The sequence below is a fragment of the Thermobia domestica genome, chromosome 15 (genome assembly GCF_964235325.1).
Source record: "Thermobia domestica chromosome 15, izTheDome1.hap1.1, whole genome shotgun sequence".
Lineage (NCBI taxonomy): Eukaryota > Metazoa > Arthropoda > Insecta > Zygentoma > Lepismatidae > Thermobia > Thermobia domestica.
Window position 1 is genome coordinate 192,271,007 of NC_137468.1, and position 18,847 is coordinate 192,289,853.

At 37.9% G+C, this 18,847-nt stretch overlaps 2 protein-coding genes across 3 annotated transcripts in view; one reads left to right on the forward strand and one right to left on the reverse strand.

The window, feature by feature from the left end:
• The window catches only part of LOC145671429 (calmodulin-like), a 592,217-nt gene that overhangs the window by 292,972 nt on the left and 280,398 nt on the right, over positions 1–18,847 (reverse strand). The window lies entirely within an intron of this gene.
• The window catches only part of LOC145671430 (troponin C-like), a 53,074-nt gene that overhangs the window by 24,334 nt on the left and 9,893 nt on the right, over positions 1–18,847 (forward strand). Inside the window, exons 3-4 of the mRNA XM_081740615.1 lie at positions 7,336–7,479; positions 16,108–16,227. Of these exons, the coding sequence (XP_081596741.1) occupies positions 7,336–7,479; positions 16,108–16,227 (264 nt within the window). The remainder of the gene's footprint in view (positions 1–7,335; positions 7,480–16,107; positions 16,228–18,847) is intronic.

Consider the following 18,847-nt stretch of genomic DNA (forward strand, 5'->3'; position numbering starts at 1 on the left):
GACACCAAGAAAGCAGCGCTAGCTACGTGTGTTGTGTTAATATCGCATTAATCCACATATAATAATGTTCATCTAGCGAGTTTGTTTGTATTTTTTGAATTCATATAATCTTGTGTGTTATGAAATGCAAATATATTGAACAGTCTCAAAGCAACGTCGAAGAATTATTAAGAAACCAGCGCCTACACAAGGATTACATCGACCACATAGTGCAAAGCGGTTACTTACAATCAGAGCCATAGCTATGGGGAAGGGGCGAGCGGGGCGGTTGACCCGGGCACTCATAGGAAGAGGGCGCCGAACGAGCAAGAAGAAAGAAAAAGTGTTGGAAATGAGTAAACGACGCGTCTCCCCGAAAACGTATTGGCGCCCTATTACTTCAATATTGTTGTCAGTTTGCAAAGAAATAGATTTGGTAAAAATTTTTGTTACTAGTTCCGCTCGGAACCCAAACGTTTCAATAAGAGTCACAGCAACTTTTGTACTTATAACTTTGAAAAAAAGTTATTATATAATTCAAGGATGTTAAAAATATAGGTTCTGCCCATACTACAAAATCGTGAAGCCATACGTCACAGTTTAGCCACACCTACTCTGCCCGCTCCGCGCCACTAAGATCGCAATGTTTCGAGCCAACTATCATGGCGGAAAGGAGAGTAGCCAATCAGACGTGTCAGCTCAGACGATGCTCGAATGTTTTTTTGGCTTCATTGAGTTCATAGGATGAAGATACGTATGGGCAGATCCTCAATTTTATAACATCCTTGATATAATTATGATTTGTTAATGACGATGTGATATGCAATGCACCGAGTAATGACTTATAGTGTACGCAGGAGCGTTTTCAAAATCAGAAACGGCCAAAGTCTGAAATACGTGTTCGCCGTTTTGATGGTGATGAGTTTCCTTAGATAACCATGCTTTCCTACCTAATCGAATTACTCATTATAGTGAGAATGAAAACTTTCAGAAATTTACAAAGAATGCTCCGTCTGAATTTCTGAATAAAAACTTTCAGAAATTTGCAAAGAATGCTCCGTCTGAATTTCTGAATGAAAACTCAGAAATTTACAAAGAATGCTCCGTCTTAATTTCTGAATGAAAACTTTCAGAAATTTACAAAGAATGCTCCGTCTGACTTTCTGTTACATTTCACAAAATATTGTTACTGCAATAGAATCGAAATTAAAATGGTATTTGGGTGGTCATATACAGAACACAATCACAGAAATTTACAATTATTACTGGAAATGAATGCTATCAGCCATTTTGAAAACATTTTAAAAGCTTATAGTTTATAATATATTAAAATTTCATTACTTACCGATATTATGAAACGTTATGAATAGTTGTAAATCTCCATAACTGTTCTCCAAGTGGATTTCTATACAACCAACGGTAGTTTTGTCAAGTTTAACAAAAAGTCCAAAATAAGCCTCTTGAAAACAGCTATTATTTGTAAAAGAATACATAATGATCGGTTTTGGCTGTTACAATGGTCTGTCTAAGCAGCTAGATAAAAATACAACATAACATAGCACAAAAGCTGCTTTTCCTATATGTAGAAAGAAAGGAAAAACTTAGGTAAGGTTAGTGTAGGGGGCGCTGAATTCTACTTCTCCCCGGGCACCGAAATATCTAGCTACCGCCCTGCTTACAATCGATTAAGATTCTCAAGAATATATTTCATCTCCACTCTAATTTCTCCACTGAAACCGGAACTGGCACAAATCAACCACTTCCGGTTTGAACGTTCATCGCAATAATGAAAATGGCAATAGATAGCGAGAGGCGGGTTTCTGCATTCAATTAAATGTCCCAATTATATATATATATTCAATTCTCACTCTAATCTCCCTACTAAAACCAGAAGTTCATAAAATCTATTACCACTTCCGGTTATATTATTGAGAAAATATCCCACTAAACAAACTAAGCAACTTCACGCCGTGTGCACGTGACACCACTACTTGTTATTCTGTTCATTTTCCAACGATGTACTACTATATGTTTGAAACCCTGCTTCAAGAGTTCAAGTGTGGTGGTGTTCGCGTGTGGATGTAGTTCTTCTGAAGCTGGACCAGAGATGAATGTATCTCGTCGGGGGGCGATCCCTCAACCAGAACAGCGGACAGCGAGAGCCGATACTTCTGAAAGGAAATGAATAGGGTGTTTGGTGATAGGAGGAGAGGGCGAACTACGTTGCTTCAAAAGATTTCTCTTCTTCACATTCTTTTTTTTTTGTATTCTTTTACAGAAAGGGAGAGAAAAAGTAGCACGACAAGAAAGTGAAGAAACGAAATAGGAGACAGGATGTACGAGATAAAACAAAAGAAAAGTTAGGATACCTGATTTTTTTTCAATGTTTTTGTTAGGTTAGTATGTTTGTTAAACTCAAACCTTGCAACTAAAATTTCTCTCTAGTTCTTCCATGTGCATGACGTCGTCGGGTCGACCACGAACCGCGGCTGCCTGCCGTCGAAAATTTGGGCGCCAATGGCGGCTGTATTATTACGAAATTACACGAATGCCGCAATTTTGCCACCATAGCGGTAACAAGGCGGCATCCGCTATTTCTCCTCGTCTGAACCGCTAGTGCCTCCTTTAATCAGGCATGTGGTCTCTATGTAACGGCAGTACCACCTTTAAACTGCTACTTGGTCACTTCGTAACCGCCAGTGCCAGCTTGAAATCACTAGTACCGCCATTAATTCGCCACATGGGCTCTTCGTTACCGCCATTAATCCTCTATTTTCCATTTGGCAACAACGTATTGCATTAATATTCCTACCCAGAAACTCCTATGGCAATAGATGGTTAAATTCAAAATGGCAACCACGTTAAAGTGTTACCAAAGACATCGCCTGGCGAGCATATCAGAAATAACTAGTAATTGTCAGTGAGAATTTTAATTGGGTTTTATTGTTTGCAATGAGCAAAGGTTTGACATTTTTGCCAAGTAACGAATAACGTAATATGTTCTGCTGTAATTGGTCACGAAAATAGTTTTGAAACCTATGATTTGTTTGGTAACAATTACATTAGAAGCAGTACTGCCATTTGTTGTTTTTATAGCACATAAAAACAGATGAGAACAACACATGGCAGAACAGTTCTCAGCGGACGTTACTGAATTCTACCGATCGTTCAGCGGTCATTCGTCGAAAAGTCTCTAAAGCACAACTGACATCTAATTTTTCGACGACGGCAGTCACTTCACTTCCGCTTCGGTAGCTTTCCGTTTGGTACCGAAAACGGAGCGATGCCGACAGTCATCTTTCCTTCACTTTGGCGGTTATCCACCAAAAGGCGACAGCAGACCGATTATAATTGGTGGCAACTTGCACACGGGGTCCATATTAATTAGAGCCACGAAATTTGCAAAGATAAGTAAAGTCGATGAAAATACAGTATTTTCAGGACGTTTCTCTCTAGCTTATCTTCTTCTGTAGAATTAAACAAGTAATAGTGTCAGGTGTACAAGACGTGAAGGAATTTCATTTGTATGTTTTTTTTATATTTTCAATTATTATTGAAACCGGAAATGGTATTGGATTTGTATCACTTCCGGTTTCACTAGAGAGATCAGAGTGAATGTAAAATATGTTCTTGAAGAGCATAATTAATTCTAGAAAACTGCTTCTTTTATCTATTACGGTTTTTGTTCTAAGGTGAACAACATTAAAACCGGAAGTAGTTCCTTTCGGGGCCATTCCCGGGTTGAATAGAGTATTAACAAAAAAGAATTGCCTATTCTTAGACCGCTAGATCTATTTCAAAGAGTCGCCTCTCCCTATTTCTTGTTGTTTTATCTCTATATCGGTCAATATTGAAGCCGGAAGTTGTAGTAGATTTATACCACTTCCGGTTTCAGTAGAGAGATTAGAGTCAGATGGAATGTATTCTTGGTACGCTTATAGAAAAGCACTTCTCGATATCTATTACGGTTTCTATTTTCTATGGTGATCAACGTTAAAAACCGGAAGTAGGTGCCCGGATGTGGATGGTTTCTACCATTTCCAGTTCTAATAGAGCGATTGGAATGCTTCATAGATTACAGAAAACCGCTTCTCGCTATCTATTAAGGTATTTATTCTATAGCAAGCAACGTTAGAACCGGAAGTAGGTGACCGGAAGTGGTTCATTTCCATCACTTCCAGTTCTAATAGAGAGATTAGAGTGAAGATGGAACTTATTTTTGGGACGCTTAATGAATTGCAGTAATCTGTTTCCCGCTCTCTGTTACGGATTTTATTCTATGATGATCAACGTTAAAAGCGGAAGTGGTTGATTTCTGCTACTTCCGGTCTGAATAGATGGATGAGAGAAGATTGAACTTATTCTTGGAACGCTAAAGCGATTCCAAAAAAAAAAAAAAACAGCTTCTCGTTTCAGTTCAATCTAGATCAATATTGAAACCGGAAGTTGGAGTTGATTTCTATTATTTTCGGTTTTAGTAGAGAGTTAATGATTTAGATTTAATGTGTTCTTGGGAAGCTTAATCGATTTCAGAAAACTGATTCTCTCTATCTATTACCATTTCTGTTCTATTGTGATCAACATTAAAACCGGAAATTGCTAATTACTACCACTTCCGGTTTGCATATCGACTCTGAAAACTAACTTCGGTCTTATCTTTCAATCCTCTACATTCTGACTAATCATTCGTAATGATTAATTATGTAGTTCTTAAGATGTTTTTGTCTTCCGTACTAACGGACGTATGGCCAGCGTTAATATACGTATAAAGGAGTTTTCGTGAGCACCTGCTGCTTATACAACCCAAATTGTCACAGAAATTTGGCTGGTTGCTGAGAATTAGGCGTTGTGTCAACTTACTCGTAATAGTGACTGAGCAGAAGCTTTCGACCCGTTGTGCATTATAAGTTAAAATTATACTCTATTAAAAGCAATAATGGCTTATTTAAAAAAAAAAACACTCATTTATATATTTATTGAGTCCGCCCGCCAATCGCCTCAAACTTTGTACTACATTTTTATTCCATTATTTTGTTATACACAACAATATCAAACTAACTATATATATAGAAGGTGTTTCAAAACAACACCGACAGCGTTTGGGAGGTGATTCCTGATACTAAGATAAGACGAAAAGTATAGACCAACCTCAGTGCACAAATGCTTCCTTTCGGAGTTAAAAGCTGCCGAAAACATGGAAATATGAACTTTAAAGATCCATAGCTCCAATACTATGGGCCCTATCGTAGTCGGGTCAAGACTTCACATAGGAACTAATATATACCCTCTCCAAAAATACATGTTTTAGAATTCTGCGGTACTCGCACAACAATTTTTATACTGGGAGATTGGCTACTGGCATATAATTTAAAGTACTCACCAATTACCTCTATAAAAATTGTTGCGGAAGTACAACAGGATTCTGAAACATGGATATTTGAATAGGGTACATACTAATACTAGTTCCTAAATAAAGTCTTGACCCGACTACGGTAAGTCTCATAGCTATGGACCTTTAAAGTTCATTTTTTCATGTTTTCTGCAGCATATAACTCCGAAAGGAAGCACTTGTGCACCCAGGTTGGTCTATACCTTTTGTCTTATCTTGATGTCAGGAATCACCTCGCAAACGTTGTCAGTGTCGTTTTGGAACACCCTGTATTAGTGTCAAAGGAGCAATTGATAGGGCACATGTAGACATACTTATATATTGACGTGACCACCTCATTGATTTCCCACGTAACATCTAATTCTGGATTACTACTATTCATTCGAACATTTTGAATGCCCCCTTCTGTCGTTTTTTTTTATCTCTTTTTAGATTGCTTAAAAGGCAAAAGATGTAGCTGTCTCTTAGAAAATTTGTCATGAAACTGACGCGTCACCACGGAATGTATATTTGTCTGTATTAAGAAAAGGAGTGCTCTCGGAAACTGTATCAATTTCAAGAGTAACGTTGATTATGTCTCGTCTCGGAAATGTGTTGTGGGAGTGATATCTCTCCTTGGAATTTGTATAGTTTCTAAGATTAGAATTGATTTGGTCCGGTCTCGGAAAGGTTTGCGGAAATGATGTCTCTTCTTGGAAACTATTTTAGATTCTAAGACTAGAGTTTATTCTGTCTCGTCTCGGAAAGGTTTGTGGAACTTATGTCTAATCTTGGAAACCATCAGTTTCTAAATCTAGAGCTGATTATATCTTGTCTTGGAAACATGTTGTGGAAATCATGTCTCGTCTCGGAAACTGTTTGTTTCCAAAACTACAATGTAGCATATCTCGTCTCGGAAAGATGTTTTGAAAGAGTTGTCTCGTCTCGGAAACTGTATTGGTTTCTAAGGCTAGAGTTGATTCTGTCTAGTCTCGGAAAGATATGGGTGGATGTCTAGCCTCAAAAACTGTATTAGTTTCTAAGATTGGAAATGATTATGTCTCGTCTCGGAAGGGTATTGTATGAGGGACGTCTCGTCTTTAAAAGTTGCTGTGGAAGTTATGTCTCGTCTCGGAAAGGCGATATGGAAGTTAAATTTCGTCTCGGAAACTTAGTATCCAAGACTAGAATTGATTCTGTCTTGTGTCGAAAGGGTGCTGTGGAAGTGATGTTCCGTTTCGGAAAGGTGATATGGAAGTTGTCTCGTCTCGAAAAGGTGATATTGAAGTTAAGTTTCGTCTCGGAATGGTGATATTGAAGTTAAATCTCGTTTCTGAAACTATTAGTTTACAAGACTAGAGTTGATTCTGTCTCGTCTCGAAAGGGTGATGTGGAAGTGATGTCCCGTCTCGGAAAGATGATGTGGAATTTGTCTCGTCTCGGAAACTGTATTACTTTCTAAGAGTAGAGATGATTCTATATCTTCTCGGAAAGATGTTTTAGAAGTGATGTTTTGTCTCGGAAAGTATATAAATTTCTCAAATTGACTCTGTCTCGACTCAAAAAGGGTTTGGTAAAGTGATGTCCCGTCTCGGAAGCTATCAATTTCTACGACTAGAGTTGATTGTGACTCGTCTCGAAAAGTTATTTTGGAAGTGGTCTGGTCTGGAAAGATGTATATTTTCCTGTCGAAACAGCTCTTGTCTCGTCTCATATATTATCAGAAAATTTCTCTCTAGTCTCCAGGATTGTCAGGAACACAAAAATTGAGGCTCTCTCGTGTGGAACAGGAGTATTGAAAGTGAGGTCTTGTCTTGGAAGGTATATCTGTACCTATTGAAAGACCTTTTTCTCGTCTCATATGGGTTACGTTTCTTCTCTGCTAAAATAAACTTTTTTAAAAAATGTTCAAATTGACTGTACGATAGAACTTGTTGATATACGTGCTTACAATATACATATTAAAAAGTGTTCTGTTTTAATTTCAGTGTTGAGACGAGCTTTCCAGATGTTTGACTCCGGAAAGACTGGGAAAATTGAAAATGAAAAAGTGCGGACGATCTTGAATATAATGGGACACACTTTCGACGATCTAGTTTTAGAGACACTACTAGAGCAAGAGGACAAAGAAGGTAAAAAGTAATATTTAAATATTATTCGATTTATTTAGTTGAAGACCTAAGAGTATAATGTTGTCAATAGCTTAAAAAGTAATAGCTGTCCTTCAGAAACTGAGACAATTGTTCTTTTCTTTTTCATGAACTTGTTTGTGAGTATGAAAAAGTTCCTACTTGTTTGTGAGTATGAAAAAGTTCCTACTTGTTTGTGAGTATGAAAAAGTTCCTACTTATTTGTGAGTATGAAAAAGTTCCTACTTGTTTGTGAGTATGAAAAAGTTCCTACTTGTTTGTGAGTATGAAAAAGTTCCTACTTGTTTGTGAGTATGAAAAAGTTCCTACTTGTTGGTGAGTATGAAAAAGTTCCTACTTGTTTGTAAGTATGAAAAAGTTCCTACTTGTTTGTGAGTATGATAAAGTTCCTACTTGTTCCTACAGGAAGACACTGTTGTTTAATATATCGTCGCATGAGAACCAGAGAAACGTAACTCCAACAATGCTGTTTCAGTTTTCTTCATGTTTGGACATAATTTTGAAAGCCCCACTTGGTGTAAATGGAACGTAACGCCATCTGTTCTTTTTGTCGATCATCTGTTGTAATGTAGCTCAATTATCATCTTATTGAAAACGCATCTTTCTCAGAAAATAATATTTTTGCCCTCTCGCCTGTAAACGCACGAAAATGGCGTTACGTTCCTCTGGTTTTCATGCGACAATATGTATCCGTTTACCATACATCACATTTTGACCGGAAATTCCCGTTTCAAAAGTTCTTATCCTGGTGTTCTATCGGTTTACATTTTGTCCCAGTTATAAGACGTAACAATCTTTCCTATCTTTTGTGTGTATACCCGCTGTCATCCTTTTGTCCTAGTTATGAGTCATAACAATCTTTTCCATCCCTTGTATGTGTGTGAGTGTGTGTGTCCTGTCCTTATTTTGTCCCAGTTATAAGACATGACAATCTTTCCCATCTCTCGTATGTGTACGCGTGCCCTGTCCATATTTTGTCCCAGTTATAAGTCGTGACAATCTTTCCCATCTTTCGTGTGTGTGTGTGTACCCTGTCCTTATTTTGCCCCAGTTATAAGTCGTGAAAGTCTCTCCCATCCCTCGTGTGTGTGTGTGTGCCCGGTCCTTATTTTGTCCCAGTTATAAGTAGTGACAACCTTTCCCATCCCTCGTGTGTGTGTGTGTACCCTGTCCTTATTTTGTCCCAGTTATAAGTAGTGACAATCTTTCCCATCCCTCGTGTGTGTGTGTGTGCCCTGTCCTTATTTTGTCCCAATTATAAGTAGTGACAACCTTTCCCATCCCTCATGTGTGTGTGTGTATGCCCTGTCCTTATTTTGTCCCAGCTATAAGTCGTGACAACCTTTTCCATCCCTCGTGTGTGTGTGAGTGTACCCTGTCCTTATTTTGTCCCAGTTATAAGTCGTGACAATCTTTCCCCTCCCTCTTGTGTGTGTGTTTGCCCTCTTCTTATTTTGTCCCAGTTATAAGTCGTGACAACCTTCCCATCCCTCGTGTGTGTGTGTTTGCCCTCTCCTTATTTTGTCCCAGTTATAAGTCGTGACAATCTTTCCCATCCCTCGTGTGTGTGCGCCCTGTCCTCATTTTGTCCCAGTTATGAGTCGAGACAATCTTTCCCATTCCATGTGTGTGTGTGTCCTATCCTCATTCACTATTCTCAATACTCCAGTCTTTTAGGTTTTACAAGAATCGATTTAACAAACATCGAAAGAAATGCACGAAATATCGAGCAGTCAATTCAGTTTGGAAGTCGTGATTTTAAGCTAAAAATGTTTAATTTACTGTACTACAGTACATATCTACAATATATGAGGTATATTCACTATAATATAGGGTAGTATACTTGATTAAAAATAAATTTCTTCTTTCTTTCCGTGATAGGATTGTGAATATTAGCAACTGCAGAGCAGGGGCGGATCCAGGACGGACTTCTGGGGGGAAGAGGGCGGTAGGTTGTAATACTGCAACTTAGAGCTACTTTTAAGAGCTCCAAACTCTGGGAGGGGTTTTATTTATATATAAAATAAAAAAGTTTCCTCTTCTAGGGGTGACAATCGCCCTGATCGCCCCATTCTGGATCCGCCCCTGCGGCACAGTTAGCATCGGAACTGACTGATAATGTGCAACATTTGACAGCTATTGCTTCCTGTTAGTCGGTTAAAACTAAAGATGATGTATTATTTTGGTATTATGTCCTTTCACATTACAATGTGATGTTAATGTGCAGTACCTTTGAATATTACTAGGGCGCGCCATGTTAAAATGTATAATTCATATATATTTATATACACTATCTGTCCAAAAAGTTCCGAGTCTGGAAAATGAGAAGCATAGAAAAACTTAAGATGAAGATTTTAATACTTAGAGAGTTTCACAGTCTGCTTTACATTTGAACGTTCATGTCAAAAAGTGTCCATCTTTCGGATTCTATTCAACTCACTGTGGCTTGAATGTTTGTTTATGCCATTATAGAGTTAACTATTCATGAAAAATTTGATTTTGGGGAATAAAAATGTCACTGGGTACCAAAATCAGGTGCATATGTAGGGTGGTTGGGAACTGGCATGTTTTTTTAAGCTGGACTTTTCCCTTTATCAATACATTCCGGACAACGTCTTGAATACCTGTTTGACGGATGTTCAGCTTCTTCTAACTGTAAGATAGCTCTGCATGACAAATCAGGATTAGCTTTCAGAAGATCACGAGTTTTCTTGAATATTTCCGTCGGTCGAACTTGTGGTGGAACCCCCTGTAGTGTCATCGTCCACGAGCAAAACCTGTCTTTTTTTTTAAAAGTTTGAATCAGTTTTTTAAAGTTTGAATTCGTGCACAAATTAACAGCTAACGCCGTAAGCTTTTTTAACAGATCCGAATGTCAACGTAGCCGATGTCAACGTAGCCGAGTAAAACGTGAAATCGAATCACTATGGGTTGCTCTATTGAGGTTTCTTGACAACAATGTTGACCAGTGGGTATTTACGATTTTGTTTTGGGAGGGGATTTGCTAACTTTCGGGGGGAGGGCTTTGCCTGAAAATGTGAAAATTCTGCAAAATACAGTATTTCATATACTTTACTATAGTAAGTAAGATTTCGGGGGGGCTTAAGGCCGGAAGCCCCCCTAAATACGCCACTGATGTTGACCCACGGCGATCGCACGTCTGCTACCTAACACTGACCCTGACTGAATATACATCTGTTGTTTACATTTGTTAGTTCAAGCGGTCACTGTATATGGAAAAAATGAAATGAAATCTGTCAGTTTTGCATCCCACGTTTATGTCGGTTAGGCTAAAGGAGACGGTGACCATGAGAAATGAACGAAAAGGTGGGATGAAGATATTGGGAGGAAACGGGAGAACCCCGAGGAAACCCACGCACACGGTGTTTGTCCACCACAAAGTTCGCGAACTGGGATCGAACCAGGGATCCTATGCACCAGAGGTGAACGTTCTATCACTGAGCCACCGCGGCCCTAAACGCACCTTGTATAAGGATTAATGGAGTACTGGTGGGCCAGTATCCTGTGGGGTTCTGTGTCATATTGTCTTTGTCGTAGGGTGACAACATTTAGAAAATGGAAAACAAACAAACAAACGGAACACTTAGTAGGTAATTTGAGAATCCACCTTAATATAGCCATTCTTATGTTGTTATTCATGGCAGTAAGGAAAAATCTTTCGCTTTCCAAATTAACCAAATTTTTATTTAATTTTAGTCTAATTTTACTTTTTACATTATTTTGTATAAACATTTAACACGAACCATAATGATGGCATCGGTTGTTTCATGAATGCCAGATCATATTTCTTAGCAATCTTCCGTTCAAAATCCATACAAGAAATTACTAGCATAGCCCTACTACATAACTATAGTCGAAAACGGGACGCTGGTTTCTCTTAAAGTAACGATTGGCATCAAGTTGATTTTTTTCAGGACACCGGAAAACTTCCTGTAAAAAGGAACAATCTTGTTAAAAACGAGACCATCCGGTCACTCTAAAGCAGTGGTTCTCAGCTAATGTGTCGAGACACACTGGTGCAAGGGCACCTATGTTGTGGTTTCCAAGGGAGGGAGGCAAGTATAAGCGACGTTTCAAATATAGTTTCAAATTTTGCTGTAACTAATGTAAAAATTCTATTGTATTTTCGATATTCCCAAGTACAATTTCGTCTAAGGGGGGCGAGCGCCCCACCTTTCCTCCCTGATGGGCGCCCTTGCACTGGTGTGTCACACAGTCCGTAAGATGTGTCACGAAATTTTAGAATTTAAAAACCATGAAAAATTTAAGTAGTTAAAATCGAGACAGACTGTAGCCTACCAGTCAACACCTCCAGCGGTAGCAATAGTGCTCAGTGCTGTATAGAATCATTAGAAAAACTAATTGGTTGCACTATTATAATATCATAACAACATATCAAACAAGAGAGGTCCTCCGTGGCTAAGCGGTTAGCGTACGCGCCTTTGCCGAGGGAGGCCCGGGTTCGATTCTCGGCGGGAGCTCATGTGGTTAGATTTCCACGTTAATCAGTAGTTCCACGTCTCATATAGCCTCGCTGCTGAAAAGGAACGTTAAACTCAAAATCAACTCAAAATATCAAACAAGTGTATTGGGATGTCATAGACTTTCAGTAAGGTGTGTCGCCACTCAGAAAAGGTTGAGAACCAGTGCCCTAAAGTATCGAACAATGTTACTGATTTACAATTCTCTACAGCCGGCTAGCAAACAGATAAGTAAACCATCAGTGATTTCTGAAAAGAAAACCTAGCCCTCAAACTTAGATAGGTTGGTCACCCGAGGTATAAGGCTTAATTGCAAGTCATAAAAGTAAGATATTATTTCATTTTAATTTTAATGTCCTAATATTTCCCTCGCGAAGCTTCATGCACTTTTTTCTTTTGGGGTAAGTTTAGAGTTGCCCCTCCGTTTTTTAAATAAAAATTAGGGAAATTTACAGGAGAAATGAGGTAAGAAATTATGATTTCGAGTTCTTATGTGATGTTTAGATGTGTAAGTTTGGTAGTAAAGTTATGTTTAATACGAGGAAAGATGTATGGAAGTTGGTACTATTTGCAAGATGCGGAAGATTTTATGATTCAGCAGCATGCCCATTTTATGTCGAGAACAGAACCCAACGAACCCCTGCGGGGCTTCTAACCTGTTCCTACTACTACTACTACTACCCCTACTTCTACTCCTAGTGCTACTCCTACTCCTACTACTACTTATACTATGGATCTGTATAATAAAACTGCACGTTTTAATGTTTTTACTGCTTTGTTGTAGGTTTGAAACTGGAGGGGCAACTCTAAACTTAAGCCTTTCTTTTCTCTACTAGATGGAGGTGTATACAATATACTAAAAAGGTCTTCCTACCCGTTCAACGATTGATTTTCTTTCAATTTTGGTCATCTTTGTTTTATTCAGATATATTTTCTTCTACCCAAGCATTCAGGTTGCGTGATACTACACTAAATGTTTTTTTCTTATTAAAATAATAAACTTATTACCTCAGCTATTTTATGTGCAGACTACATTTTATTTATCTTCTCCCTTCTCTAACTACATTCATTCTGGTAATTTATGGTATATTATTACAGCTTAGAAATATTTTTTTTTACAAAGAACTAATACCACTAGTAAAAAATGCTCACGTGTAGATAAATTTCCAATTTAGTGATGTCAACCTGTGGGAAAAACTCCCATTTTGTGAGATTTGTTAACATTAATTTTCTAAATAGGGAGGAAGGAAATTTTCATCAAAATTTATGGCATGTATGGGATTCACCACATGTTTATTTCATCAACAGGAAGTAGGCTAATGACCCATGAATAAATGCGAAATCAGTTTTAATTGGCAAATGTTATTTGAAAGTGCATGTTAGTACACTGAGAAAAAAACGTAAAATCGTATGTTACATTTGTAAATCCTGTAGTTTTTGGCATAATGTAATGTACAGCAAACCTATAACTTAAAACGCATGTTTATAATACTTTCTGCATAAGTACGTTACATCTCTACGTACTTTCCGTATGAAACAATATAGGCGGTCAGAATCTCACATACAAATGGACGCATCTGACGAAGGTAACATACATATATGTATCTAATATAAGGAAGACTGTTAGATATCAGACATCCTGCAACGGCATGATGCAACATCTAAGGGTAGTGCCTATGTTGCATAACGGATAACGTATGCTCCGTAGCGATTTCTGTAGCAAGCAAGAGGATTCCTTATATTTATAGAATATACCGCTGTCCGGAGAACGGATTTTTCTCTGTGTATGAAAGCCATTTATGCAGGAACTTTGCGAATCTCAGAAACCAATAAATAAGAAAAGTAAATTGTTCTCTGGAGTCTAAAAACAATCATGAACAGAAATACTAGATTATTACGTGAGAAACAGCTAATTTCTATAAACGTCCCACACGGAAGTTGGTAACTCAGATTATCAATGTGAAATGAATTGAAATTTGTGAGTTATGCCGGATAGGCTAAAGGAGACGGTGATTATGGGAAATGAATGAAATGGTGGAATGAAGAAATTGAGAGGAAACGGGAGAAAACCGAGAAAACCCATACACACACTGTTTGTCCACCACAAAGTTCACTTGGCGCGAGATGGAATCGAACTAGAAACTCCCTGCACCAGAGGTGAACGCTCTATGGCTGAGACACCGGGGCAATCTGATTGTGAATGTGCTGTTAACTGTTAGGAATTTCCTAACACAATGACGTGTCTTTTTTTTTATATGTTGGATTCTCACTCGAAGATTTTCAACTTTTGATTGAGCAATTTAAAATAAATTTCAACAAATTGAGGATTTGTTTTTCGAATAGAGAAGGGTAAATATATATATATATTAGTTAAAAATAGTGTAAAAGGAAGGAAAATAACTACCATTGCTTTTAATAACAACAGGTTTTCTTGCCTTTAAAAACAAACAAACAAACAAAAAAGATTGCTGTACTGTCAGCGACAATAGCTCCTTTCCGTTTGGCAAAATTTATTTCAAGAATAAGGGTGGTATAACTGAAGCGTACAATGGTGATGTGGCTGGAACATACATAAAATTACATTCTTTTTAAATTTACTGAAAACTGTACTGAAATTGAGGCCTATTCCGGAAGAAGGGCACATAGACCGTTTTCGTGAATCGAGGAAAAGAGCCTTAAAGATTTTATGAGAGTACATAACAATAACATAAGTTTGCAAATACCTATTACAAGTTTTTTTTAAATATAAAAGGATCTACTTGATTAATACATAGCTTGTATTAAGTGAAAAATATATATACTATTTATTATATTTATAAACATATTTGTATTAAATGTTATGTGCCCTTTTTTCGAAAATCCTTGTTGATTGAAGAAATAGCACACTAACGTTATTAATGCATCACAATAATATCTTTATTCTAAATAAAACAAATATAAGTTATTACTTATGGTAATAAATGCGTTACTGATTTAGTTCTATTCGTACTCATTCAATATAAATTATACCTAGTCGCTGCCTTCAGCTGACAAGAACTTCATTAAGAACCGAACATCTTTCTGTATCTGTTTGCTCACTCAAACAAAAAGGACCGGCTTAGGTCAATATCTCTCAATTTCTATCCTATCATAGTAGCTATTCCACCATCCTTAACACAATACAGCCATGTATAGAGCCGTTTTTTTTCTCACGAGCAAATTTTGTTGTTTCCACTTACTTATGCACGAAGTAAGCAAGAGATTTTTCTTTCACACTATAAAAGGAATCGTACAAAATGCACTAAATTTGAACGAAAAATATCCCATAGCACTTGTTTTTACAACACTGAGTAACCAAGGGGACCAGTTTAGCCGATATTTAATTCTTATTTGAGTTGATGTGTTTTTCACCTCGAAATCGTGTGTTTCTTTTTCTAATTTCTTCAAGTTTCAAATTCGTTTTATTATAAAGTACACGCCTCTTCTTATACACAGGTTTACCTTTAGTCTCCATTTTAAACTATTTCCAGATCTGTAGGTTAATAATATTGCAAGGAGCACGGCAATAAGAGCTGCTAGAGTCTGTATGTCAGCTGTGTGCCAAAATAGTGGTGCAAATGTTTACAAAAACAATATTGCCACGCTGCAGAAAATAAAGATATCTAGATGAAATTTTCACAGCACCTACAGTATAACATGGTGGATCGTCTTAAATGATTTCCGAAAAAAGGACACATAGGCCTATGTGTCCTTATTCCGGAATAGGCCTCAATTGTCGTTCCATTCTGAAGATAATTATGAAAGTAATTCCATCACACGGAAAGAACGTTTGTCGCTGAGTGTACAATATGGCTACCATTATATAAAAAGTTAAATTGCCTGAAAATTACCGTGCGTTGTTAGGTTTCAGAGTTACAAGAAGTTCAGTTTAAGTCAGAAAACATAAGCCCTACTTGAAATTGTAAAACCAGCATTGCTAATTATTCAGAAGCCGTTGTATATACATAACCTGCCTAATTATTATTGTCAGACTAATTAAAAAAAAGTGTGTTCGCTTTTCCTTAGTAAAGAAAATGCATTTGGCAATTAGCTAATTAATATTTATATAATTTCTTTGTTTGTGCACTAGGGGTCGGCGTATTGACGTTTGAATCCTTCTGCCGTGTGGCTATGCATTTCTTGGAAGACGAAGACGCCGAGGTTATGCAGAAAGAACTGAAAGAAGCCTTTAGATTGTACGACAAAGAAGGTACGTGATAAACCTTTAGATTGTACGACAAAGAAGGTACGTGATAAGCCTTTAGATTGTACGACAAAGAAGGTACGTGATAAGCCTTTAGATTGTACGACAAAAAAGGTACGTGATAAACCTTTAGATTGTACGACAAAGAAGGTACGCGATAAGCCTTTAGATTGTACGACAAAGAAGGTACGTGATAAGCCTTTATCTTTGAGTTTTACGTCCCACCGTTATGCCGGTTAGACTAAAGGAGACGGTGATGATAAGTAATGAAGGAAATGGTGGAATGAAGAAAGTGGGAGGAAACGGGAGAACCCCGAGAAAACCCACGCACACGGTGTTTGTCCACCACTAAGTTCACTTGGCGGGGGCTGGGATCGAACCCGGAACCCCAAGCACCAGAGGTGAACGCTTTACCAAGAAGCTACCGCGGCCCATGATAAGCCTTTAGATTGTACGAAAAGAAGGTACGTGATCTTTTATAATGTTGTTTCCAAAAATTACCCTATGGTGGAGGTCTGCAAGGGCTCGGGCCGTAAATTTTTAAATATACAACCATATTTGTCGGGCCTTTTCGGGACTAACTTTGTAAATATACTGTGAAATGATATTTATTGGACCGTTCTTTCTGGAGAACTTTTAAATCACAACTGCAAAATTAAACCTCCAATTGCTGTAAGTAAAAATATGATTTTGCCTTATTTATTAAGTTTTTATAATTTGGGCCCATTTGATTATAACACAAGCTCGGGCCTAAATGCTAAAACATATTTCGGACTCGGGTCGGGGTACTATTATATATTCACGGGCCAGGCCAGGCTCGGGCTAAAAATTCCGGCCCGTGCACACCTCTAATTATCCTATGGTCTCACAATGGGAGAGCACAAATTATTGCTGCAACAGAGTCCAATCACCGAGGCACTGACAGTCCACTTTACAAATTAAGAACTAGAAAATCACAGACCCGAAAAGGGCGCTAAATGTTGTTTCTAATAGTTCACAAAATTACAAAATAGGCACAATACTGTTTACAGGTTACTTTTAAAATCTCGGCAGCAGGACTATTGATTTTAAAACTTTATTGTACTGCGTACAACCTTGATACTTATACTGGCCCGATAAAATCATCAGACCAAACTGAGTACAGTAGCTGATTTAGAACGAAGTTAAATTAGTAACATAATATGTAGCTAGACTTATTATAATGACATGTGTAGGTTACATTATTAATCATAGATTAGAATATACAGACCGCAAACTCAGCCAAAAACTGGAAACTTGGAGACAGTAGCGCCTCTAACACGCGACAACGGAACTAACCAATCGATCTGACGTCACCTACGTGGAAATTTCGAAAGTAACCACAGACCAGATTTTCGCTTCTTTAGTTACATTTGGGAACAGCTTTTTTTGTTGACGTACTTCGCGGAACTTAGATATTTTCAAAGTGACATCTTTTAAAAGGAAGAAAGTCTATTAATATTTAAAAAAAATGGAAAAGGACGTCCAGTCCAGAGACAGTACAAGAAAAAGTGAACATTAGCTTATCTGATCTTTCTGCACTACATCTAACACTGAGATGCGAAGCAGACGAAAACAATCCGCCGGTTACTATGACAATCCATGACGTCACCTTCCAAGACCGATGGCAGCGCCATCCACACACGACGACACTGATCCCTCCCACCGAGAGCGTTGATTGGTTCTTTCGCTGTTCAGACGACCCAAACTGATTTTAATAGCGCATATAGGAAGTTGCTCGTCTGTATGTATTCTAGTCTGTGTTATTAATGGCAACTTACAAGGGAGTAGGAGAAGTATTTTGCAGCAATATCTCGGCAACACTGATTGAGCCAGCGACTCAGTAACTGTTGTGATAAACGTTATGGGTTCTATGCACTCGTTTTCACCGTTATGTTAAGAGCTTGACTAACGCGTGAATAACTTGTGTATTTAGTAACAGACAAGTAACATTAACAGCGATTTATTTCGAAAAAAGTCCGCTATGATTTGTGAGCAGGATTGTGTCCTAACACAATTGCAGAAATCAGTATAAGAAGGAATACGTCTGTTTTACCTAGATTTATCCCAATGTGTTAGAACGGGATATGGACAAAATCTCGCGGCTGGAAAATCGCCTCCCAAAACTTCGAGAGCAAAAATCTCGTCGAGCCTAAACCTTGTCTGGTCAAAACCTAGACGCCTAAAACTTAGTCCGCCTTATGCAGAGTCGTTCTGACGGGTGATTAGTGCCACACTAGAGAGTTCGACTAACATGTTTCCTGCAGTAGTCAGGCTTTAAATATGACGCTAATCATACGTCAAAACAACTCTGCATAAGGTCCAGTGTGTTCAAAACCTCGTCGCCAAAACACCATGTCGGGTCCACCTTCCATTTAAACACTGAATTTCTCACAACACAATCACGCGAACCAGCAAACACAGACACAACCGTCAAGCCCAGACTCTTACTCACAATTGACATAAAATTGAATTTGATGACTCCACTCAAACGATCACTCATTTGCTGTGAGCAAGACTTTTGAAATGAATCTTGTATATTGTGTAATGATTTGTGTACATTTAAAAGTTGATAAATGTTCATCATTGTGTTCGTACAATCACTTTT